At 40.4% G+C, this 27,491-nt stretch overlaps 1 protein-coding gene across 4 annotated transcripts; it reads right to left on the bottom strand.

Moving 5' to 3' along the window:
- On the bottom strand, nucleotides 1-27,040 carry ANXA11 (annexin A11). 4 transcript variants are annotated; one of them, XM_087764271.1, is made up of 15 exons: nucleotides 26,706-27,040; nucleotides 14,391-14,451; nucleotides 13,127-13,239; nucleotides 11,365-11,742; nucleotides 10,744-10,831; nucleotides 10,251-10,345; nucleotides 9,707-9,820; nucleotides 8,468-8,558; nucleotides 8,268-8,347; nucleotides 8,071-8,127; nucleotides 7,061-7,154; nucleotides 6,207-6,302; nucleotides 3,515-3,573; nucleotides 2,777-2,899; nucleotides 1-749 (listed from the first exon to the last, which is right to left on the bottom strand). In XM_087764271.1, the coding sequence occupies exons 2-15, from the start codon at nucleotides 14,440-14,442 to the stop codon at nucleotides 690-692; spliced, it is 1,500 nt and encodes a 499-aa protein (XP_087620397.1). In that variant the 5' UTR covers nucleotides 14,443-14,451; nucleotides 26,706-27,040; the 3' UTR covers nucleotides 1-689. The 4 variants fall into 4 exon arrangements, with proteins under 4 accessions (XP_087620397.1, XP_087620398.1, XP_087620396.1 ...); XM_087764272.1 differs by lacking the exon at nucleotides 26,706-27,040 and adding an exon at nucleotides 25,901-25,995; XM_087764270.1 differs by lacking the exon at nucleotides 26,706-27,040 and adding an exon at nucleotides 16,708-16,769.
- Between the last annotated feature and the right edge of the window lie 451 nt (nucleotides 27,041-27,491).

The raw sequence follows: 27,491 nt of genomic DNA on the forward strand, positions 1-27,491 counted from the left end.
TTAGAAGATAGACGGCTTTAATTTCATAATCTCTTCTTACATACATATATTTAAGGCACAATCCAAAACCTTAAAACTTGAACCATAGAATCTTTACTACTGTCAACATTACTACTGCCTTGTAACAGTTGCCCTAGTGAGAATGAAATGTGGAACACATCTTCCTTAAAAACAATCAAGGAAAGAAAACAGAACTTGACAAAACTTCTTTGAAACTATCTTAACTAGGCACAGAAACTCAAGGCTGTTATCTCCCCATATCAGGGAGTAGGCTAGCATGAAAGCAACTCTGCATACAATATATATAAAACTTGCATTAAAATGGCACATAATGCTTATACAAAATAAAACCTTAAATCATACAACTGTGATTTTTGTTCCATGAAACAAACATATTTTTTCAGCATAATATAAGCAGAAAAGAAACAATGACCTGTCATTCATGGATTGCTGAGAGTACTATACAGAATCCTGAGCAGATGGCACATAAGCTTGATATTTATGGGTTTTTTTGGCATTTATTACCTACTATTTTTGAACTGAAGAGAAGATATATGCAATATTATCTTTTAAAATGTAATTGCTTTAGGAGAAACAGGTCATTACATATTTACTTTTGGAGAAAAAAAGAAGCTTTAAAGCAAAAACATGAAAATAGCAGCTTTTTTAAGAAAAACTCAATGCTCCATTTAGTCATTTCCACCACACAACTTGAGTAGGATTTTCCGGTAGTCTCCTGAAGTATCACCCTGGAAGGAAACCCAGAAAAAGAAAGTTGAAGACTTGTGCTTTGAAATAGAGGAAAAAGAACACGACATTAATGACCAAAAGAGATTAAGCCAAGGCTGAAAGAAAGCAGGTGTTAACCCCTTAAAAAAAAAAAAAATTAAACGGCCTGCTAATTAGAAATCACTCTAATACAAGTACACAGTAAAACCTGCTTCTTCCATAACTGGAACCAAAAGTGTCCTCAGAGAATATATTTCTTTAGCAACTGAATTTGGTGTACAGGTTCGACTACTTACCTGGGAATAGTTCAATACAAAAATCTCACTGAAAATGTGTCTTCCAACAAAAGGTATGAAAATATGGAAAAATTAATACAGAAGTCCTTTTCCTTGCAGTCAGTGTGGATACTCTTCCAGGGATAGCAAGTGAAGTTTACTCTTTATTATGTTCAAACATTAAAAACAATGCCCTGATATCAAAAGATCTTTTCCACAATTAGAGAACATCTTTAATGTTTCATGTTGCGGGCAGTGAAAGTCAGTACGGATGCACACACAAACATGCAATTAATCACAAAAGGCCCTGCTAGCTGAGTTTTGCCTGGTGGTCCTATGAGTAAAAAGTGTTCCCTGGGAGCTGCTCATTAACTAGTTTTGGTTGATAAGGCCTGCCAATCCTTTTCACAGAACAGTTTCAGCTAGTGCATTAATCTTATCCTTCATCTTCAGGTATGACTGAAAACTGTTTTGTCCAGATCAAAATTATTACAGTAGGGACAAAGAGACACTTCAAAGATCAGGATAAATCCTGTGCACGTGTAAAGCATAATCCGTAAAATATAAGACATTCCTGTTCACATATGCACTGAAAGGAAAGAACTGCTGTCCACATACAAAAAAAAAAAAAGAGAGAAGAATTAATAACTTTCTTTCCAAGAATGTTTTTGGCTCTACTTTTACAGAAATAAGAAGCAGAGTTTACATACACATAACTGTACACATGCATGCCCCATATTTACTGAAACCAAGTTTTGAATAAGTTCAGCCTATTAAACGGGTATGGCCTGTTCCTGCTTCTGAATGGTAAAATTATTTTAATGCCAGATCAAAAGAGAAGCGGTGGGGGCAGGGAGGGAAGAGAGAGACATACAGCTTACAGCTTTTCCACCAGTGTCTCACTAGTTTTTATGCACACATTGGTGGTTACAGGGCATGTAACTACGGTAGAAGCAGCAAGAAGCAGCACATCTTCACCCCAGAGTTACACACTTGGAAAAAGCTTCTGCTAGGTGGTCCTCTGGCGCATGGGCAGAAAGACCATACAGTTGCTGTCAGAAGACTCACATAAAGACTTTTTGGCGCACACTATCTTTGTAGGATTCCTTCCAAACACCACCAAGTTGCAGCCCCTCAGTGTCAACAGCAGAAGGAATAAATAGGGGCTTAACAGATTTGGTGCCTTCATTACAAGGTAAATGAAAATGGCATCACTCACTCTCCTCCAGCTGTTATTACCCTCCCTGTGGGCCAGGCATCCTCCTGACTGTTGCTACAGCTGTTAATAGCAGTAGTAGGGTGGATCAGCTGCTAAAGAATCTGAAGTTTAATCTATTTCCAAAATCTTATACTTTCAAGAGAAAGAGGAGGCAATCTTTTAAAAGCATATTAGGAGCTTTACACTCTTTTAACACACACATGAGGTAGAGCACCATCATTACTCTGTTGGAGGACTAAGTGGTTTCTGCAAGATCCTACATAGAGATTGGGGCAAAGACCACTTAAAACCAGGTCTCTGAAACCCCTCTGGACCAATTTAGCTTTCTTTCCTTGTCTGTTGGCTTCCTTCCCATCTCTAGGTCATCTAGCCCCCACACAAAAGCAAGTGCTGCCTGCTCTGTGGCACTTCAGCCTCCACTCTCCTGACTAATGCAGCAAACCAAATACAGCCAGCTACACTCAGTGCACTTAATAGCTATTCAGGGTAAGGATTCATGTTCTACTAGCAGAAAGGATGTCACGGCAGGGAAGATAAAATCTCCAAGTCTTACAGTGATATCTGTGTAGAGGGATCTGCCATACATCCGCTTGTATTCTGCACGTATGTCCAGCAGGTCAACCTCACTGCGTGATACCATGATGCGAATCAGAGTTCTGTCTTTTGTTCCCGCTCCCTGAAACAAACAAAACAACAATATAATGTATTCATAACGTGTGGAAATGCTGGATGATACAGCACTAGTAAAAATAAATAAATAAATCATCACCTCACAAATGGCCACTTACTAGCATAACCCCATTGACTTCAATAAGCTTGAACAGAATTTGGCCTGTCATGCTTTAATAAATTAAATTTACTGGTAGGACACTAACAGTCATTTCCCTGCACAAGAACAGTTAGGAAAAAAAAAAGGGGGGGTTGTCAGAGGGACAGGGGATCAGGAAAGTTTGGTGAGTTTAATGGCCTATTTATTTATTTCAGCTAAACCTCCCTACTTAAAAGATAACGATTTCAATGAGTCTTAAGCATATTTGTGTTTTACCAAGTGAAGACTTTCTTTATTTAAGGTATGGTTGTATGCATCTCTTTGTTAAGTGGATCAAATTAGCTAGACTTTTCCAGCCTTTCATAATAATGATTATATCTCGGTAGTCATCCGCCCACTGAAAAATGTAATACCTTCAGCTGAACAATTCATTCCACTGAGCCATAAAAGCACTTAAAAAAACCAACCAACCAAACCCAAAAAACACACTATAAGTTTACGTATCTTGTCACAGGCACCTACCTTCATAGCCTTCTGTAATCTCTCTGCAAAAAAAGCCGGCGTGTTCTTGAGGCACTTAACTGCAAAAAGAAACAGTATTACAGAAATCACGTATTACTCTTCAATCAGAAATCACAGTCATTTTTTGAGCTTACCCTAGGTAGTCACATGCTTTAATTTTACATAAACATACACTTGATGCAATGCAGCTTCCACTGCTTCAGTTAGTCACTGAAATTATTTTTAATTTGAACAGTAACTGCAATAAAGTTAAAGAATGTACTACACTTCATGGCTCAAAGCAAACTTTGCCGTCACTAGAAACGATCTAGCGTGAAGCAGCCACAATTAATCTTTAAAGTCTTATGACCAGATTCTTGCTAATGAAGGGAAAAGAGGGGATGGGGAGAGAGCAAAAGGCTTGAAGGAACACAGTTATGTGTTATGTGCACACCTATGGTGCTCCTGGCTTTTTCCTAATTTAAGAATTTTTAGGCCATGCATCTGCACGGTATGACGAATTCAAGTCCTGCCCTAATACAAGTTGGGAAGCCACCTATGACAGAAACCTTACCCTTAAAGTTAGTTACACTTTTTTTGTAGCCACAAAGTTCACCAGGCCTCCTGAAAAAGTCTTGACATGCTTATTTACTAATGACTGGACTTTATATTTAATTAGCGCAATTCATTAGAAATCTTAAAGAGCAAAATCTAAATCAAATTACTGTCATGGTAATGAGGATAATAAAAGAATCCTTCATCACACATCAGAATTAAAATCAATATATTGATCCTATGTTGGTTACAAGTAAAAAATCATGCAATCTATGGTGAACTACACAGAAAACAAACCACACCTGACTTATATTTTATAGCACAAAAAGGTATCAAAAGCAATCACATGAAATCAATACAGAACAAAAGGGGTAAACCTAAATACGTATTTCACAGCAACACACATTCTATATAGGAAAAACTACTTTTCTGAATAGGAAAATGTAGATGAGAGAGCGCAGTTCACCACACACAATTTTCAATGATACGTATAATACAATTCAAAAACGAATGACAAATGAAATGCATGTTTCTTTATCATTGTATTTAGCTAAAACAACACATTTGCACTTTAAGATGTTTGAAGATGTTATTGTAAGTTACCAGTTGTACAATCCAGAAAGCTTTAAAGAAAGCAAAATTAGATATTTTCAATTAGAAAACCTTTCTTTCCTGAAAATAAGGATCACAGAACAAATGATGCTAACATCATTGATATAGATATATATGTGTGTATACACATATATATACATATAAATAAAAAAAAAAACAAACCAAAGTCTATTCAACAAAGGAGTTACTCGGTGAATATTAAAGACAATTCTTGCTCAAAAGGCTATTGACTTTTTTCAAGCTATAGTCCCAATTCTGAATCTGTATCTACATGGAGACCTCTCAAGTGACTGCAAAGCTCCATGAACTCAAAGGACTTCCAAACTCTGACAGTACAGTTTCTTTACCAAGGCGACCTTTTTCTACAAAAACTGGGACATATTTCTTTTCCCTAAGTTTGGTTTTCTAACAATACTTTTTGATGTGATGAATTCTGAATTCTGGAAAAGGTCTGCAAATGTATCACACCAACAGAGCTGGACTCAGTTTGGGTCATTAAAAGGCCACTATAGTGACACTTTGGCCAAGGAGACTAAGAACAATAGTTACATCGTTCACATATGCACAAGACAGGAGTGAAAAAAAATGAAGCTTTTAAAATTGGTTCCCATTTTGCGAGATTTTGTTCAAAACCGCCATGAAAAAAATCTGTTGCAGTTGAGACAAATGTCCTCTCCCATCTTGTTTCCAAGTGATGCAAAGTACATTTTTCCTATTTATTTCAGTAGGAGGTTTGGGGGTTTTTTTATGTGTTTGAGGTTTTTTTTCTAGTCACTACCATATTCAAAGAACAACACTTTTAAAGCAGCAACTCTAGATACTACAGTAATAAACAGAAAAAGAAATGGAGATGTAAAGAAGCAGTCTTGTTTGAGAGACAAGAGACAAAAGACGAGAGAGAAAGAGGTCCCCAATTTTAGCTAGAATAAAACATTCCAAATAAAACTGCTGCACAACAACTTGAGGCCTTGTCCCAACCTCATGGAAACTAGTAACTACCTCCCAAGGGACAATAGTAGACTTGAGGTAAAAGCCTTTACTCTTCAGAAGTACTGGAGGCACTTAAAAACAAAGATTTAACAAAGCTGTAACCACAGGAAATGTGGAAAAAATAATACCTTCGCAATCAAATTTAAGTTTTCTTTCTACTAAAAAGAGGTAGAGGTAACTAATTAGGCGGTTAATGCCTATATTTTGCTTGATTTCCAAAGCTGTCTCAAATATTCCATTCTCACTGACTTAGCGGTTGGTACAAGTTCTCATCACTTCTTAAAACAATGCCAAATACAATTAATAATTCTCTCCCCACTTTAACACGTGAAATTTAAATTCTGCAGCTGCTTGAAGCAAAAGCCTCATCTGTCATTTTGAGGTGAATTAAGTGCCCTGCTTTCTAACCACAAGTGACTTCACAGAAAGCTCAACATAAAAAGCAGAAAACTGGAATTATTACTAAGAACAACATCCTTAGCTGGAGTCACAGATGCCACCATCTCAGCCAGTTGGAGTGGAATACCAGGAATGAACTCGCTAAGATGACACATACCTACTGCCAGCATGCCCTTTTCCAGGTCTCCAGACATTTCACGACATATGCTTTTTTCAATGTCCCGGTTACACATCCTCTGGTACTCGCTGAAGACTGTTAATGGAAGAGAAAGATTTCGGGAGTCAGCCTCACAAAAAGAGGTAGAACCGGTGCATGCTGGATGGCTTCATTTCAATCGCACTTCTCAACTTGATGCTACAGTATAGTTACACAAGTTTTAACATCTCGAAGACTAATACTATGTTATCAACCATATTGTTCCATTTACATGTCACCATGGTCCTTCTAGCTTGTCTAGTTCTGTCCTTATTTTTAAAGGGCTAGACCAAGAAACCATTCTAAGGGAAATAGTGAAAATTCTTCTAGGAAAGCTTTGCATGTCAATAAAATTAAGAAGAAAACATTCAGGTTCTCACACCCCTCCCGTCCCTTTCTTCTCCATATAAGCGCCACAATATGTAGCACATTTCAGAAGTTCTATGTAGTTAACTAAAACATTTCCACCACTATAGACTGATGTAACACACAATCACCACCAAGTAAAAGGGGAAGGGAAGGATTGAAAGTGTCTTGTGCACTCACAAGCATGCACAATTCTAGTTGTGCAGTTCTTTTATCACAGAAATATTTGAACAAGTATGACCTCTACCTGCTCTGATATTTAAGAAAGACGATCATAATGTGCAGCTCTTGTGTATCCTTTCCCTCAGCAGAAGTCACCCTGCTTTTCATTGAGGTATCATTACACTCATTTTACAGATGGGGGAAATTCAGGCACAGAGAGGCATTGGACATTTTTATCATTACATACAACAGAATCAAGTTACTGTTCATGTAGAGGACACCATTACCTGCTCTGAGGTGGGCCCTGCTTCTTGCGCACAGAATGGCATTAAATTTGGACTCATCAGTTCCTAGACGGTTCTCTCCAGCTGCATATAGCTCCTAAACATAGAAAGGAATTCACACTTCATTACTCAGAAAAGCAGTCAGGCTGAAAAGCTGAGTTACAGATCTGCTTCTTTACAGCCTCTCCTCCTTTTATACTTATTTCTTAGTCTATGTACTGCTGGAAAACAGAAGCAAGCAATAAATAGCAACTAGTTCTAACCTTCTTACAACATGCTATGCTTGCAGTCTTCCTAGCTTACTGATGCATAAGCTCAAACACAAGAGCTTCAGATTACTAAAGGGGGGGAAATTGTTTAAAAAGTACCTGAAGACTGTTTTTCCTAACAGGGCTTACATCTAGCTTTTTTTCTATGCCTCAAGGTATGTTCTAGGATGTTCTCATCTTTTGTCTAAGGCATACTATGTAGAAAGCTAATTACATTGCTATTTATATGACAGCAGTGTGCTGAAACAATCCAGGGATTTCTTTGTTATGTGGTGAAATGGAACACACAAAAAAAGTAATAGGGCAAGAGTTACTAGGTCCAACTGCCTTATTTGCTGCAAAAATCCAGAGTTCCTTAAATAACAGGCAAAGGCTAATGCAGGTGTTGAACAGATTAAAATTTCATCCACACACATATCACCTCAAATCTCTTTAGACCACTACCTTAATAAGCAGCACAATGGAGTCATGCAATGCCTGGAAAAACCAGAGAGGTGACAAAATGAGAGATAAAAAACCCTATGGACTCTATTGGACCCCAAGAGCTTCATTCATCTCTGTAATGGAGCTACATGGCTCTAATGCTCTGTCAGGGCTTTTCATATCACTTCCATTCACTGAAACATAAGCAGTACATCAGCAGAAATCACAAGGTGTACAAAACTAAGAGTAAGCAGAAACCACAGTCAAACTTCAGCGTATTTAGTTGACTATACTTAGAAATGATGACGAATTTCTACTGACCTGCACATCTTTTTGGACAAGAGACATGTCAACAGTTGTACTTTCATCTCTGTTTCCCTGAAAGAATTTAAAGATACAAAAGTGTTACTGGTGGGCTTTTTTTTTTTTAGGAAAGAAAAAAAAAAAAACAACCCACAACCTACAAAACACACACACACACACAAAACCGAAACTCCAAAAGCCCGGCATGTAAGTACCTGAGAAAGTGAAATTAAAAGCCTCTGAAAGTGCCCAGACGTGTCACTTTTTATTGCTTCCTCCAGAGTTTTCTTAAATTCTGGAAGAGAGACAGTCATGAATCATCATATACCCCTGCTCACTTCCTAAATTCATATTGTCAGTCAGTGATTAAGGAAGAAAAGGAAGAAAATTTTGATGGAACTGTAACAAATCTAACCTGTTTTATAGACCCTGTTCAGTTCCTGAATATGCTCATTACTGCGAGAAGCTAAGATTTCAATGAGACAATTTTCATCTGTGCCAACGCCCTAAAACAAAGCATAAGGAGAAAACACACTCTTCAGATTCTCATCTTACTTCTACAACCTAGTGTAAAAGAAATGTAATAAGTTTATACAACAAAATACAATTCAGAATATAATCTTGTTATAGAAGTCAAAGCAAGTAGTTTAAATGCTTATAACGTTTCCAAGACACAGATATGTATTAAAGATACAAATCGAACAGATAATTAAAATAATTATGAAAACAATTTTTTATTTTAAAACGTCATCCTTCACACCAGATTTTAGGCATTTTAAGAATCAATTTTTTTCTACCATTAAAGATGAATTTGTTAATTCTAATTGGTAACTTTCACTAACTAATAGATAGCAGTTGCAATTACAATACCACTAATATTATTTCATCCTCCTAGATACTTTAAAATTGCAGCCAAAGAACACGTAAATATACACACTCAGTCAGTAATGGAAATATTTATTTCACCTTCATTTAAACGTTGTCTTGATATACAAATGTTTGACCTGTTTTTATTTTTAAAACCTAAATGTTTATAAAATAGTCTGACTGCTTTGAAGAGAAAGTACATGACACTTCCATAATATTTTAGAAAAGGTGCAGTATGGGCTAGGAAAATACCCCTTTGAGGTGGGTGAAAAGATAAAAAGAAGGTACACCCTGCTCAAAATCTTTATGAACCTAGTTTTCTGAACTATTCTTGAGCACTGAGCATAAAGTCACTGGTAACTCTAAGTTGAGCGGTTTTATCATCAGTTCCATCACAGCTCAAAGCAAAAACCCAGAAATAAAGGCGCCCCATGCAGTAGCTGGCTTAGAGGAGAGCTGCCTCAGTGGCTCACTCAAGACTATGTAATAAATGAACTTCAGAGACTCTTAGAATTCAGTTTCTGCCTTTTTTGTGTATTTATTTATCAATATATTTTTGTTATAACACAAACCTATTAAATAGTCTTTACCTTTAACCTATGGGAATAACATTTCTCAATTTTACAATCATGTACCTCCAAGAAATGAGGTACAGATCAGTCAAACGGTGGGTTGAGTATGTGGATGGAGAAGAGGGAATGTAAGTTCAAGCTTTTAAATGACTACCAAAAATTTTACCAGCTCAAATATTTCCTTTATCTTATAAATTTGTATCTCCTACACAAACCTTTATAGCTTCCTTGATTTCATAAGCATCAAACATGACAGGTGTCTTCATCATTGCTAAGATTGTCCTCTCAAAGTTACCTGATAGCTCAGACTTGAGATCCTTGATCAAATCCTAATGAGAAGTAAAAACAAGGAAAAAATGCATAAAGACCAAAATTGACAAATGTAAGCACCAAAATTGCGGAGTTTAATTAGAATTCTTTATGCGTAAGTATTAATAATATATCTTCAAAGTAAAGCTATTCCACTTAACACTAAAACCAGCATAATGTAACACATACATCTAGGTAATTAAGGTCCAATTAAATAGACTGCACAGACCAAAGAGTCAAAGTAACCACTGCTTTATATGTTTCATCTGAAACACTGCATGAAAAAGTCAAGAGTGGGTAAAAGCAGAACCCCAAGCAGGCTATGACTTGTGAACCATCTTTCCCTTAAGCAACTTCCCATCTTTTTTTCCAAACACTAAGTCTTCTGACTTCCAGTGAAGGAATGGAGTCTCTTATTTCTTCTTCCTTCTGTTCTCATGATGTATTTACCTTTCCATAAGCTGTTTTGAAGGACAGGATGATCTGCTGCCGTTGCTTGTTTGAACGACTTCCAAGACAATCGATAATAGCCTGTTCATCGGTTCCTGTACGTGCACAGACACCACAGAATGAGCATGCACGTCATGTGAGGAGTCAGCTTTCTGTTTCCATTTTATCCTCTCTCTTCTAAACCTCACCAACATGTATGCCTTTAATTCATCTACAGTATCTCCTCTTGTGTACAACCACAGACTTTCAAAGCCCTCCTCCCAATCACAAATACAGTAACAATACAAAAAAAAAAAACACCAACCCAAAACCAAATACCAAACTCATCATATTGTTTATGCCTACATGAACTTCCAATAATTCTTCTGATAACCAAGGACAACCGCATGCGAACTAGCCCACTCAGTACACACGTAACAATGGAGAAAGATCCGTGCTGAATCAGAGCTGCAATTCTACTTTTAACTGAAATGTAAATCCACAGACTGCTCACCGAATCCCTTCATGGCCTTCCTTAAGACTTCTGCATCCTTCAGAGGGTCAAATCCCGGTGCATCAGTGATCGTGCCTCGGTTTCCATGCTAAAATCAGACCAAGTTGAGTTGCATATTAGTGTTAATCAGTAAAGGACTGTGTTTTACTACTTAGGAAAAATGACTGCTGTTATCAATTTTCTTTTTGTTAGAAAAGTAACAGAGAAAACTCAAAAAAAACCCCGCCTTAAATAATTTGCTCATTTCTATACTCAAATTATGAGAAAATGCAAGGTCAAGAAGGTTCACTGATATTAAATCTGCTGTCCAATTAATTAAGGTTTCATGAAACTGTATATACAACTGGCAATACTTTGTTAAGTTAGGAAAAGCAAACCTCATTAAATTTGAATTTGTGTCATATCTTTCTTCTTGGATAAGGTGGTAAAACAGCATTTGTTTCAAGTCATATGATCTTATATTGCTTGCATTTGGAAAGAATCCATCTCTCTCTTTAGTCAAACTTATTTTCATTACTTTCTTTTCAATTTTAGGGTCAGTTTACACTTATATACACAAAGGGAATGCAGAGAAATGTATACATGGTCACATCTCAAAACAAAAGCACTGAATGCTCTTACTGTTACAGGAGAGATTGTAGGTCCTGTAGTTCCTGGGTAAGAGGGCATAGAAGGATTCACAGCTGGGCCTGGTGGATAATTTGGCATAGGCTGCTGCCCTGGGTAAGTTGCTGGTGGTTGTCCTGGATAGCCCATAGGCTGCTGACCAGGCGGTGGTGTGGGCTGGCCTGGCACAGCACCACCTGGGTATCCTGGGTAAGCTGGCATTCCTGATGGCGGATTTCCTCCAGGTGGAGGATACCCTCCGTAAGAGGGCTGTTGTCCTGATGGAGGTTGCCCAAAGCCACCTGGAGGGACTGGGGGATAACCCCCAGGTGTTGAAGGATATATGCCTTGTGGTACGTTTGTCCCTCCAAAGGTCCCTGCCAGGTTGGATGCCTGCAACGACAGCCAATAAGGCAAGAGACGGGAAGATGTACAAATGGTTGAGTTTCAACAATGCTTAATACAATACAACCTCCCTCCCCACCAACACAGACAGGTAGTTCTGCATCTGCAAAAGAACTTTGCAATAATCATGTCTTACTAGGAAGCAAGATGGAAAAAAACCCTCTATTCAGTTGACACTTGCTTTACTGTAATCATCAGCTGTCATACACAAAGAAGCAGCACCAACAGACACATATCTGCCGCTGCATCCAGCATTACACCAGTCACACGGAAGAGTGCCAATAGCCACACACCTCTTATTCTAAAAACTTACACCAATTAACCCCAGCAACACAAAACTATGCTTAGCCCTTCTCTGTTCATGGCTGTCTTACATGACCACAGCATCATCTGAGTGCAGGGATTTACTATGAGCAACCTCTGGCTGTTTTGTGATGCACGAGATGTATTAGTAGTTTACAACTAGCAAGAGTTCCTGAGCTGCATTTGGAAAGATATCTCCAGAAACTACCACAAAAATACTCCACTCCACCTGCAATATCATCTTCCCATGTGACACACTCGGGCCCTCTTCTACAGAGGCACTGACATTTGATAATAGCAGTCTTCTCAGAAGCTAGTTGCTGTGGATATTGCTATGTGCACCCGAGATCGTTTGTTGCTCATTTTGACTGCTGGCTGCCAAATCACTTCATTTAATTGTTGCCTCAGAAAGGCATCTATAATTCAAATGTCTTCCTACAAACTGTGCCTTCGTTAGGCAGCATAACAGATTTCTGAAGACTAAGTTGTCAGAAGTGTCAGTCGCTTCTACTCTATGCCAAAAAACCCCCCAAAAGTCACATTGGAAACACCTGCATTTTCTTCGATCAATGTAAAAGGTTTTTACTGCCATCTGTTAAACATCAGTGCTTGTAAGAGACAGCTGATCCCATATTCTTTTCAGGGATGAGTCATTGATACCTCAACTTGCACAGTCTTGTTCCATATTCAGACTGGCCAAAATCCAGGTAATAGACAAAATCTGGACTGTGTTTGCCAATATGAATATATTAACAGTGGATACTCAGTGTTAATAGTCTGTTCCTCTATTCCACTGCACAGCAAAAGCCAAGTTATATTACTTTTATGTCCATGACTTTTGAAGTTAGGTTCTTAAATCAACTTTTAACTAGTGTTCTGCTTTCCTAAAATAAGGAATTTGTTGCAGTAACCATTTTCTTCAATAGATGATATTGAATGCTCAACACCTACACAGACTAGACATAAAGGCACAGAACTCAAGTGATAAACTTCTCGGTGGCAATGCCAGAGGCACATCTTTGCACTTAAGGAAGTCACAGTAAAACACATTAATTGAAAGCAAACTCACCATTCCAGCCATGTAGTTGGGATTGAACTGACTGGCATAGCCAGCCACATTTTCTAGACCAATTGGAGGTGGATTTGAAGGTGGATAGGCAGCACCACCCCAAGGACTGCTACCTGAAATCAAACACAGCTGTGCTGAAACAAGAAACTACTTCTAACATTTCTCATGTAATGTCTGTTCAACACCAGCAGTCTGGGAGAAGAAAAATCAACTGAAGAGGTGCAGCATAGCAGTGCAACTATGATATAAAGGGAAGCCTCACTGGATATTTCTAATCATGTTAGTTATTGTTGAATCTTTAAGTGCTCATTTAAAACAACTCTAAACATATTTGAAGGTTAACACTCAAGAGTTAATACTGTAAGCACCATATTTTGACTAGAGAGTAGTTTCTCTTAAACTACAAAGTTGTCCAGGTATTCCAGTAGGAGGATATTATTAATTCCTGCTAATTTGAGAGATACCTACATGACACAGTACATTCACAGCTATCCAAGTCACAAAACTTGGCTGCACACAGCAGTGCAGTCTTGTCTGCCTAGCAGTCTAGCTAATACAGAATATTTCTGCTGAGAAATAGGATTTATCATCCAAGGCTAGTTTGGCTTCTCACTGTACACTGCTTCCCCTTCCCGAGTTAGCTTGCCTAACTCCACATTTCACCATACCCATATGACTCCACTTCTTTCTTTCTACCAACAGTACTAACAACTATAAAGTTTATTATCAACAACTACAAAGTTTACTCTGATACCAAGCAGTAGTTACATATTTCATCAGCTTTATATTATCATAATTGATTCCCTTTTTAACAGCCCTCTCCCTTCCATATATAACCATCTTCCTAAGAACAGAGAATTAGGGGTAATGTCATAATTAAAACCCTAATTTTTTGAGGGATATGGTTGTAAATTGTGTGACTGATTTCTCCCTGTACTCATTTTTCTCACCAGCTGCCTTCAAGACTCAGTACTGACAAGACACTGTTCCTTGACATTTATTGATTTTGGTCAAATTATGACCATCTCCTAGTGCTGTGCGCTTCATTTCAGATGAATGAAAATGGACCTTATATGAGCACATGGTAGAGCACCCATACTCTATAAATCAGAATCCCCAGCCAAGATAACATAGGACTTAATAAGAGAGCACAAAAAGCTTCAGTGAGTCAAGAAAACCCTCCGCAGTCTTCATCCATGCCACCTTCCCACTCCAGATAGGACCACCACTACCATTTAATGTTTACTTCATGTAAACAACTTACCTGGGGCTGCTGGTGGATATCCACCTGCTGGGGGATAGCCAGGGTAACTCATTGCAAAGATCTGAAAAATATGTGTGATACAGTTATTTTCTGTAATGCTTCACTAATTACACCACATAAAATTAACAGGCAACATGTTTGCAGTAGCCAATTTCCTAAATTTAGACATAAACTGCACAAGTCGCAGAAGCTTTTCCCTGGGAAACCTCTTCCCATTTCCTTTTGCTGGACCAATAAACATGTTCAGATTGCTAAGCAGTTGTAGAGTCACTCCTCAGACTATTTTTCTTATACGTTTCTGTTATTGCTTACTGCTCATTTTGTCTATTATGTTGTTAAGGACGTATTACTTGAAAATGTTTACTTTATTGCACTGTTAAAGCCTCCAAAAGTTTGCAACCTATACAGAACAGTCTTACTAATCAGGAGTAGAAAATCATCTGACAAACAAGCCATGTCTTCAAGTGAGTGATTGTATGAGAAGTGTTAGAAGGTATTTAAATGCAAACATCTGCAAAAGCGCAAGGTCAGAGTAAGAAGAGGAAGGGATACACTTCATGTTTACAGCATTGCCATAAGATACGAAGGGTTTACTGAAAGGATAAGATCACTAGAACAAATTGGATCTCTCAAAGTTGATAGTGCCTCTGTCAGCACAGAAGTGCACAAAGTCATTAGCTGTCCAAAACAAAAGTGGAGGTCAAAAAGGAAGGACAGCTAAATGAAGGACAAAATGAAAATGATTTTCCTGAATACAGAAAGCCTTATTTTAAACAGAACAACTATCAGGAAGAATGGTAAAAGTAACCCAAGGAGCTTGTTCCAGATAAAGAAAACATCTTTTTGAAGGTTATTTTTAGTGACAATTCCCAGTCTATCTTTAAACTGCTGTGCAAACAGTATCCCTTTCCTTTCTTTCCCCTCTTTCCTCTAAAATACCGCATTTGTTTGCTGGTGCATGTCCAAAGAAGGGCAACGAAGCTGGTGAAGGGTCTACAGCACAAGTCTTATGAGGAGAGGCTGAGGGAGCTGGGGTGGTTTAGTTTGGAGAAGAGGAGGCTGAGGGGAGACCTTATTGCGCTCTACAACTACCTGAAAGGAGGTTGTAGCGAGGTGGGGGTCAGTCTCTTCTCCCAAGTAACAAGCGATAGGACGAGAGGAAACGGCCTCAAGCTGCACCAGGGGAGGTTTAGGTTGGATATTAGGAAAAACTTCTTCACTGAAAGGGTAGTCAGGCATTGGAACAGGCTGCCCAGGGAAGTGGTTGAGTCTCCATCCCTGGAGGTATTTAAAAGACAGGTAGACGTGGTGCTCGAGGACATGGTTTAGTGGTGGACTTGGCAGTGATAGGTTAACGGTTGGACTCGATGATCTTAAGGGTCTTTTCCAACCTTAACGATTCTATGATTCTACGTATCTGACTTGCTTTGCCCTGTTTTGGATTTCAGCTGTGGAGTTTTGTTTTGGGTTTGGTTTGGGTTGGGGGGGTGGGGTGCTGGTTTTCTGGGATTGTTTTTGTTTTGCATAATCATGTTAACTCCCCTTTCTGGTTTGTGTGGCTCTTTTGCACAGCAACAGTGAAATGGAAAAACATTTTTCTTTTTTTAAAGGAAAATACAATTAGGAAATCTTAAATTTATTTAACAACTGTTTGGACTTCATGCTGCATGTACTCATTTAAATTTAAATAGAGAGAAATGAACTAGCATAAATTACAATGAACAGAGCAGACAAAGTTATAACCCTACCTTACCCCTACTCCAGTGTGTAAAGTATCTAACAGACTCAACAAATAAGTAAACGCAGTTTCTCAGCATTAGAAAAAACCTGTTTACCAGTAAATCTATAATGGATGCCTTTTACTGGAAAAACATTATTTCTCTGCATGCAAATTTAAGTACTGGCCTTCCATTTGTGCCATTTCTTCATTCTCCATCCCCTCTACGGACAGAAGTGTGAGGTGGGGTCAGCCAGGGGTATAACCATTATCCCCCTTTTTCTCTTCTGATGGGTGTAACGGAGTTAACAATTCACCCAGCTCCACACGAGGAAACCAAGCAGGACGCGCAGCTGGGAAACTTGGTGACATTTTACAGAATCAGGCTTTAAATCAGTAAACTGTCAATCACAAATGGCTAGGTTTAAACCTCAAGAAAGGTCCAGGGAAGTCAAAGCCACCCACAACCATCATGGCCCAATTCTGCATATTCAATTGTAAGAATAGACTATAGATTAGCTAACATGACACCATTCACAACCAGATTACATCTGAAGGGTAAAGGCTTACAGAAATTTTTACATTGTATCAGATGCTTACAAGAGGCTCTCCATAGCATGGTAAATGTTTTTCCCACATTCCCTTCAGCCTTGGTTTCCAATGAGATCTTTCACTGCAGTGCTATCTAGTAGTTTTGGAATAACTTAACTATCACGGCTGCTACAGCTGAAAAGACAACAAGCTTTTGGTTATACAAGCACTTCTCTACACGACTAAGCTTTATGCAATTTTTCATTTCATATGCAAACACAGCGCGTAAGACCCACAGCACCAAATCTGGCATACAATTACTGTGCAATATACACAAGGGAGCACAAACTCCACACGCAGCAGTCATCGGGGAGATCGAGTTTATTTTTCCAGGCGTGCCCAATGCATATCCTACATTAAGATTTTGTTCCTATCTGTGTCCCTTTTTAATGCTAGAAGCTAAATGTTGGAAAAAGGTCTCTCGCGGTCATCTCTGCAGTTCAGAAAAATAATGGATTTTTACTTTTGAATATTCACTGATGCTAAATAAAGAGCATAAAGGCATGGCAGCAGCTGTGTGGGGTCTTTTCAATGCTCTAGAGGGACAATGTTCCAGCCTGAACGTCTTCAAAATGCCACCGCACTTCACTGCAGCTTTACAGAACTTGATAAAGCCGAACACTTTATTAAAGTAGATGCAAATTCGGGTTATAAAACCCATCCAAAGAGCACTTGCAAGATATTGCTGTCCCAAGGGAATCAACTGCTGGAGGCAATGCCTGCTGTTACCCATACAAGGACTGTGAAGACCCCAAGATCATGAGGCCAAAAAGCAAAAATTCAATATTTTTGATTAAAGCTGAAAACAAAACACATATTCTCCTCCTCTGCTGGAAAAAGAGCAGGCAGCTTCCTCCCTCCTGGCGCTTCGCCATGCTCCTAACAGCCTGCACACAGGCATGCTGGATTACTGAAGGGAGCTGCCAGGCCCCAGCCACACGTTGGGATGGTGTTCGCAGCGGCAGGGGAGCCACACAGCCCGCTGCCTGCGCTGCCCGCGCTGCCAGCACCGCTCCACTGCTGCCCCCAGGCAGGTACGGGTGCATGGGAGGCAAGAGAGGCCAGGGGAAAAAAAAAAAAAAAAAAATTTCAAGAAGGTCAGCCTGGCACTTCAGAGCCTCATTATATCAGTAATTGGCTTTACATAATAAAACATAGCCATGGTACTAGAATAAAAAAGAACAACTATTACTCAAGTCACTCAAAAAAACCAAACAAAAAACCACACAACCCAGATTCTTAGTATGCATAATGCTTATTAGTCAATGTGTACATTTTTGATATACAAATTATTACAGCATTGAAATAAATTTTTTTCTTTCATGTGCAACTATAATTATTTTTTTTTAATTTATTTATTTTTAGCTTCACATGTAAATACAATAATGACAGGACACTCCAAAAGAAATGATAAGACACCTTTTCAATAACGCTTTAGGTACAAATTTAAGGAAAAAAGGCTTGTGGGTTTTTTTTTGTGGTATAGGGCAGGGTGCAATGGGATAGGCATTGTTGTTCTTAGCAGGGTTGTTTGCTTGCTTTTAATCCCATGTAGAATGCTCCTTCCAAATTGAAAAAAAAAAAAAAAAAATTAAAAGAGCCTTTTGGCAGTTAAAGCTGAGGTTGAAAAATAATGGCTAACTTCATTAGCAATCTGAAAAAAATGTTACTATATATATAAAAATGTTCCACTTGCTTCTTTCAAACACTGCATTTATCCAGGACTTTTCCAAGGGGAAATTTTCCCACACTGGTTTGATTCCAGGCAAACTAGATCCACAAACACACCGACTTCTCATGTTCAAAAACTTCCCTGATCACCACCTTTTCCATACTTCACTGAGTCTCTGTTGGCCATTTCTCTAACTTAGCAAACTATTCCCACAACCTTGTCTCCATTTCATCTTCTAAGCCCATCTTACCACATTTCTTCTGCTACATTCACAGCATTTACTGAAATTGTCAGTGATGAGTAGCACTTGCCTGCTGACAACAAAGTGGTGACATAGGCCAGGGAACAGAAGATGCAGAAGTCCACCCTGCTATACAAATACTGTGTGGGAGGATTCAGGAACAGCAAGGCCTGTGTTTGCTCAGCCATGAAAGAAGTAGTGCATAAGAGGAAGAAAAAAATCCAAACAAACAAACCACACATGGAAAGAGGGAGTGCCTTGAAGAAAATACAGAACAAATACTGTTAAGGTCCTCACCCCGTTCCCAGTGTTCACCCTCGAGGTACACCTGAAAACTATAAATAAAGACTTGAGGTTTTACTCTCGCAGTGGACATCGCTATCTCGCTTCACATCGCAAGCCGTGAACTGCTCAGGCTCTTGAGCATTTTCCTGCTGCTTTGGCAAAGCTTAAAAGGGAACAGACCTGTTCATAACAGTCTAAATCTGTGATAAACTTTCAATGAGAATCTTGAAAATACACTCCTCTAAGCCACAGAACAGCAGAAAAGGACTATAACTGGAGATATTCATAACAAAAATACAAATTACACAATGATGGAAGATGTAAAGAATAAAATTTTAAGGCTGCCAGAAAACTTGTGTTTCAAGGTGCAATAGAAATAAGCTCAGCAACTGCATCTACACCCATTCCTGGACTTTTTTTAGTGTCTGCTGTTCAGGCTCCAGCTACACCAAGGTCCAATAATTTGAGGTCAAAAAAGGATGAAAAGATTATGACCTATATTTGTTCAAAATAATTTGTTTAATTATACCTGTTTCCCAGGGAACACTGAGTAAAGTGAAACCCTTGGCCTTTACTCCTCCTCCAGGTTAATTACCAGGATGTAGTACAAAAGGCTGCCTAAGGCTATAAATTACAGAACCTGCTCTGAGACTGATCCCTGATTATGAAATCAGCAGAACAGAATTTATCACCTTACAATATGCCGTGGATTTTCATCAGAGGTGAACTGAGGCATCCACCACTGCGCTTTTGCAAGACAAGGACAATCCACAGTCAGCATCATACTAGCTAACTGCTACTTTACCAGCCCGAGCAAGATTTATCTTTGACTTAAGCACTGTAGCACAGAGGCTGTTCTCTCCTGTACCATGTGTAATATTCTTCATCCTGACAGATAAAAAGCCCTGCAATTTGGTTTTCCATTAAGTCTTCCATGTATGTGACTCCCTGCCTAGCACTCCTTTCACTATAAAAAAAATAATTTAGTAGAACGGATTCCCCTTCCAACAGGACTTAATGTAACTGAGTTCATGCCAGCCAAAACTCAGGAAACCTCTTTTACACAGAACTTATCATTCATAGTTTGCCTTTAAGGAACCTTTACCGGTCTTAATTAAAAAATGTATATCTAAAGAGTACTAACACATCATCCATATTCTACAAAAAGATGTTTCCTTAAAAAAAAAAAACAAACAACAAAAACAACCCACAGCTCTAAATAGAGGGTGAAACAGAACCAAATTCAAATAAGGGGGCTTTTTAAAACTATCCATTTGAACTTCTTGCTACTATTACAAGTCAGGAGCACTGCCAGTTTTGATGATCCTTCTAATTCAATATCATCATCATCATCGTTATTACAGAAATACTTTATTGGAAGATAATCAGGCATTTTTTGATCTGCTGGGGTAAGCACGGGGAAGGGGAGCATCAGAAAGGTAGCACTGACAAGTGTTAGTCAAAATAAGGTAGAGCAGAAGAGAGATGCTATGTCCAGCAAAGAACAGCTGAAAGGGAAGCCACAACCAAGCTGCAAAAATGTTAAATAAGAACATTCATGTAACGGATAATTTTCAGTGACAGAAGCATAAGCCATGACATTACAGCCTTATCACTACAGAAGATGCTAACATGGGGTGATTGTGTCATAGATCCTAGAAAAAAAGTGCAAATATTTGCACTGCAATTCTCAAACCCCTAGCAACGAGAAGTTTTAAAACCACTGCTCATAATTTGAATTACTTATAAGATTAGCTCACTTCAAATATTTTATACTGTTAAACGCTACTCAAAGAGTAATTTGAACAGCGTTAGAAACACTCCATGCAACACAGAAATGCAGGAGAAGATATGACCAAAATAAGATTCTCCAAGAGAGTGAAACAACTGCTTTGACGGTACCTGCACCAGTACAAACTTTGTATTTCATAGAATAACTTAGGTTAGAAGGGACCTCTGAGATCATCTAGTCCACAAAGAATTTCCCAGATGACTCACTCTGACCTACAACTAGTACCTTTTATTGCTTGCTTTTATTGGCTAGTGAGAAAACAAAACAAAAATGACACCACATTCAACTAAGATCTCAGAAGCCTGCAAAGGGTAATTCTGACGTAACAGGCAGCTCAGCCACTTCATGACAAAGTTCTTTAAACACCTAGTAACAATAACCAGCATCTGCCGCTCCACAGGAGCAAACAGGGACCAAAAGCTCCAATAGACCAGCCCCCTTGTCTACTCATGAGACAGGCTCGTCCCAGCTTGAGTGTACTCTGCTCTCACTGGTACGTCATCTTGACAACTCAAGATCCACATCCTTCATAGAACATCAAAATTTGAAAGGGCAAGTAGCCCAACCTCATATTCTAGCTGCCAGCAGAACCGGGTCTGCTGGAGATGGCAGTGTAACACCAGTCACCAGCACTGAACCACAGAGATGGCAAGTGGCTGAACAGAAAGAAACATACTTCTGTGCTTGGTTTTATGGACCTTTGTCTTAGGGGTCCAAAGAGCAGACAACAGGGGAGAGAGAAAAGGGTAGTATAACGTTACCACTCAGTGGCAGCATTTCATCGCTGTAAAGATCTTGCTTACGTAGCTAAATGTTTATTCCCCCAGCATACGGTTTCAGCCAGCATCTGCGACTTTTCTGGGAAGATCACAGACCTCTTTGGGTTTACGTATCAGTCCCTATATACTCAAGGCAACAAAACCCAAAGAACTTAACTGAGCTGCATGGACTCTCGAGATCCACGTGCAGCAAAAACATGAGTTAATTCCAGGAGGCGAGCTTCACTTTGGCGTCCTACTCTGCCCTGATCCAAGTGTTTCCTTTTGTAGCATACTCGTGCAATGTTCTCTTGGGAATATTTACAATACAGACAGTCAAAACATATATGACAACCCAGATAAAGATGCTTTCCTAACAACACAACAAGCAAGAAATAATACCAAAATAGGTTTGTGAGATGTTTGAGGAAATAATAGAACGAGGTTCTTCTATTTCAAACTCATAACTTATCATATAAAATAATTTGTTGCAAAAAACAGTCATGCTATAAATAGTCTGAATTATGTTCTCAACTGACGAATGCCTCAGGGATTTATACTGATCTATTTCAAGCTCTACCATACAAGAACAAATTTTTACATCAGCAGTGCAAGTCAGAATAGGTAAATACCAATTACTCCATTTCACAAAGTACACTCTGTGTGGGAAATCCTACAGAATGAAAGCAATAGCGTAACGTTCAGTACTCTAAAACAGTTACTAGAAAAATACCTAATTGTTCATTTCACACCACTGATTTGTAATTAGCTTCGGTGCCCAAGCTGGAATCGCAGAGCCAGGGAGTGGCCCCGCTGCGAAAGGGAAGGGCTCCAGCGTTCCCCAGCCCTGCGAGGCAACAGGAACAAAAGGCAGACAAAAGTTTTCCATTAGCTCCTCTGCCAGCACTTCCTACATTCATGTCATTCGGGCTGCAGAAGAAGCCAAATAACACGAAGCTGTTCAAGTGACAACTCCCCGAAGAAAGGCACACTTACGGGACCTGCACGGAACCTTAGTTCAAAGCTGCATGGACATACCCTACGCTGTGCACAAAATGTCTGTGCTCTGCACCAGTCTGACAGCCTTGGACTCCCCAGCTGAAAAACAGGTAAATATGAGCTTGCAAATATGTTAACTTTTTCTTAAAGGCGATGGCTTTCATACTTTCCAGACAGTGAAGTGCTTAGACACACGGCTGCCCAGGAACACTAAGAGTTACTACTTCTCTGTGAGCAAATGGACTTGCTTTGTTCATTCCTGACTATAAAGAAATACTGATTTTCAGCTGATCAATTACTTCTTTACAGGAACTGACTTGTTCAAGAAAGAAACAATTTAGTATAGCAAACGAGAGAACCAGGTGTTTCACAACAACCATAAACAAAGTTAAAAGAAAGCAAGACTCTGGCTTTCAAATGTACTCTGCTTGTGGGATCAGCAAACTTTAGTCCTTAAAGCTTATTACTGAAAAAGAAGTATTCTTCCCCCTCTAAATCCTAACATTTGTAAAATACATTTATTCTCCTAGCTAATGAAAAACTGAGTATTTTCAAAGCACTGTCAAGTGCAGCCAATAACCAGCTATTTGGACTATAGATAGGTGCAATATTTATAGAATGAGTGCAATTTTCCAAACTTAAAGTTGTTCTCTCTAGCAATAATAACAGGCATACTCGCCCTGTCTGTTTTAGGCAACTGAAGCACCTAATTTAGAGCAACTTGCTAGGCCAAAGTTAGAAACTTAACATGCTTTTTTACCCAAACGAGAGGTCTTTGGGAATGTGAATTAGATGCATAAATTAATCACAGCGAGTATCACCTCACATGCATATTGACTGAATGGCTATAGTAAGGTTTAGCACAAACAGAGGCCTTGCGAAGATTTAAAACTCATTTGGATCTTTAATATGGGATTAATCTGGTTGACAGTTCTTAAGCCTGCCAGAAGCTGGGATCCAAAAGCCTGAATCAGAGGCCCACCTCTCCTAATGATGAAATGAATACTAATTAAAGGCTCCAAAGAAGGAAGGAAACTATGAAGTCCAGTGCTTCTCAAGACAATAGCTGAGCTAAAGCTAGAACAGAGTGACCCATTGGTGACACTTTCCCAACGCCCTCAAAAAAACCCCACCTACTTTGTAGGGGGTGGGGGGGGAAGCTTTTAACCTTCCCTATTACCAAGTAAAACAGTATCTTCTCTCTCAAACAGACAACGCATAAGGAAAAAGAGGAAGTAATGCCTGGAAAGGACTTCTTTCCATTTCTTTGTATATCTTAGAAAATAATATTGCTACCGATTGGACAGCACAGTGACACTCTGCACCGTAGAGGGAACAGCCAGGTAGCACGGCTGTGTGGGGTTCTGTTTGTTTTTAAAAAAAAGCCACATGAAGCCTATTCAGTCTAAGTTCCTACAATCTAATGATTAACACTGGTCCATACACGGCATCTGTGACAGCTGAATAGCATGGATACAATTTCACACATACACACAAAAAAACAGCTGCTAAGCGTAGGCAGGATTGGCTGCCTGGTCATCAAAAGCACGTAATAAAATTGTCTCTTAGAAGGACACCAGCAAGTCCCCACTGTGACCCATAACTGACTCCAGGCCTGCCCCAGCCAGGATCTAACCTCCTATCAAGATTTCCTAGTGAGCTCTGATAAAATCTGGAACAAACATGGAGCAACAGCAGAAGTAATATACTGTAAATACTTACTGCTGCCTGCCCTTTGGCTTACTTATCTACCACTTGCGGTACTGCATTACATTTTTCCCAGCTTGGGGAACTGCCTGAAGGAAATTCAGCGTTTACATTAAACACACCGGCTTACAAATAAACTGGCAACAGCAAAAGCAAAGGGACCACCTCAGCTTTGGTGCATGACAACAACTCAAGTTTCAAATAGGTGAAAGTGTTGCTCACAGGAGCGTAAACATACAGCCTTTTTTTTCTTTTTTTTTTTTTTTTGAAAAAGGCTTTTGCTATCTTCTTTAAAAGCAACCCAAAACAGAAGTCACTACATACAGCTGACAACTTTCCATCCTTATTTCCAATAGTTTATATAATACAATTTTAAAATATACCCAATAAGAAACCTATGTTTCAAGGTGGCAGACATAAATGTATGAAATAAACAAAAAAATTACATTGGTACTGTTACTCAGTTGTATACCTAATTCAAGGGAAGCCTCTAATCACAATTTAAAGCTGACAGAGAAGTTTCTATGGATGATTACACAGAGCCTTGGCTAAAAATAAATGAAATTTTCGATTTGTTAAAAGGCCCTGCTATTTCTGTAGCCACCATTAAACCACCTGCTCTTTTTGATTACATCTCTGCTTTAACTATAGCTTCCTTTTTTAATCCCTAGATCACTACCAGAGAACTAAGAAAGGCTCTACCTTAGCACTGATAAATGCAATGTTATTGAACAGCCACCCTGGATGCTCTCTATCTTCTGAAACTTGCTTGAGGTCTAGGAAACAGCATCTCCTGTAGCCTTCAAACCAGACAGAATTCTTGGCTTGACTTTCTGTAGTAGATTGGATTGTGTGTTTTAAGTTGTTATCTAACACTACAGTCTTTACAATGTTTTGTCTTTAATATACTGTATTCCCTACATAAATACCTCCATAAAATAGCTCTATCCCACTATGGTTTTGTTGTATCTTTTAGTGACTTTTGACATTTCACAGATTTTCCAGCCTGACAATACAAAACTTCTGGGGACTACAGAGAACAAGCTAAAGAAGCAACACAGCATATGAATGAGTGTGATGACTAATCCAGAAATTCTTAGTCCAGATTCACAGAGATGTTTTGGCTCCTAACCTCATACTGAGGTCAGGTAAGGGAAAGGTACATAAATGTCATTGTTGGCATGGACATAAAATCATTAGGTCCTTCAAAATCTTGCTGAATCTGTATTATATATGGTACACTATTATATATGGTGCTTTCGGAGCGGGGATGGGGGAAGAAGTCACAAGAGTAGCTACGGAGGCACTTTCAGGAATAAAAAATTCAGCAGAAAGGCAGCAGAGACTGGGCCACAGGCAAAACTGGAAGCAATGCCCAGCGCAAGTTAATCTGCTGCATCAGTGGGAGGAGAGTGGTCCGCGTGACTCTTACAGCAGCTCTAAAAACAGGAAATTATAGAAATAGCCAAGCTGTGGGGAAAGCATTCATACGCTCAAGCTTTACAGCAGCCATACATTAGCACTGGTTTTGTACCGTTTCTGACGTTACTGTACGTGCTCCAGTAGCGCACTGACTCACTCAACAGAAAATCCTGTGTGCTGGGGGGGTGTCAGGGAATGAACCCCCCACCTCCTACAGCAGCCAGGCTTTTAGATGCATAAAAACCTACTTATTAGCTCCTTCATCAAAACACATTGCACCAGCAGTTTTCCCCCTTGTCGGCCTGTTTTTCTCTCCACACCCTCACCTCAGTCCTTCTGCCCCAATGTTTCTGCCCCCGTTTTTGCCCGAGCTGCTTTCCATGCTTCCGACGCTCCCTTCAGAAGATTTCTCCCTCAACTCTTCCTCCTTATCAGGAAGAGGCTTCCAGGAACTACCATTAATCTGATAAACGAGGAAAAAATGTCGCAAGAAGACACTCCCCGCTGCCCAGCCTCTCTTCGCCAGAAACAGGTCGGGGACAGGGCAGAACGCTGCTTTTCCGAACACTGAGACGTTTATGCCGTTTCCTGTCTTACACGCGGTACAGCAACAGTTTAAGAATTTCTGTTTTAAGACACTTGAAGTACATGTAGCGTAAGAAAAAGTAAAGTACGTTACAGGCAGCGTGTAAAAAGGGCTGTTTGGTAAAAAAAAGCGTTGTGTAACGGCTCTGAGAAGACTACCATCTTAGGCTTCTTTCTCTTGTTAACCATACACATCAAAACCAGAAGTTCAGGACAAGCTGAGGGCACAGGCAAAGTGCCGAACTGCAAGAGCAAAACACTCATTTTCCTCTGAAACCACCTCATTTGCCTAAAAACCAAGAGCAGCTTTCTACGAACCGCCGAGCTGCTGCGGGCCCCGACCTGCTCTACACCAGCCCCCGGGCCGCCGCCTGTCACCCCGCGCCCCCGGGCTGCTCTGTCCCTCGCTCCTGCTGCCCCGTCCAGGAGGACGAGAGTTCCCCCGTCGCCCCGGGGACACCGGCCCGGCAGCAGCCCCGCGGCACGGGGTAGCACTCGCCCCTCTCCCCCGGTCCCGTCCCGTCCCGCCGCGGGTGTCGCTCCTACCGCGGGTCCTCGGGAGCCGCCGCGGCCGCCGCCCCTCCTGACGGCTCGGTGGCTCGGCGAGGCGGTGGCGGGGGGCGGCGGCAGCGGCAGGAGGAGGAGGAGCCGCTGCGGCCGCGGCTCCTTCCGCCCGCCCCGCCGCCGGCCTCGGTGTGAGGGGGGGCGGGGAGCAGGGAAACGCCGGCCGAGCCCGGGCGCTGGAAAACGTGAGGGCTCCGGCGGGGACCGGCCCGAGCCGCCCCGTCCGCTGCGGAGGCTGCCCCGGCCGGCGGGGAAGCGCCGCCGCGGCCCGGGCCCGGCGCCGTGGCCGAGAGGGAGGCGGCGTTCCTCGGCGAGCCGCCTCGACAGGGCCTGCGGCGCAGCCCTCAGCGGCCTGCGCCGCCCCGGGGGAGGCCCTCGGCGGGGGAGGCCCTCGGCAGGGCAGCCTCGGCGGCTGCTGGCGGGGAGCAAGTTGTCGAGTTCCAAAGAACAGGTTTGACAAAAAGACGATTTCCAGGCAGAGGTCCGCTTCGCACAAAACAAGACAAACAGGGGAGAAAAAGTAACTCCACCCATCACATGGGCAGCCTGGGCTTTCCCCCGCGGTACATCATCTCCTGAGGGACTGGGTGACACGGGGGCAGCAGGACCAAATCAAGCAAGTTACAGTCTAAGTCACGGTTGTAAGCGTGCAGCATAACATCAGATTTAAACCCAGAAGCTGATGGCTTTCACCAGGAATTCATAAAACATTCGGAAAGCATGTTTTCCAGGGAAGGTGGGGCAGAAACCCCTGTTTTGTTGCATATA

The sequence above is a fragment of the Nipponia nippon genome, unplaced genomic scaffold, assembly GCF_047370975.1.
Source record: "Nipponia nippon isolate SJK-2023a ecotype South Korea unplaced genomic scaffold, ASM4737097v1 scaffold_3, whole genome shotgun sequence".
Taxonomy (NCBI): Eukaryota; Metazoa; Chordata; class Aves; order Pelecaniformes; family Threskiornithidae; genus Nipponia; species Nipponia nippon.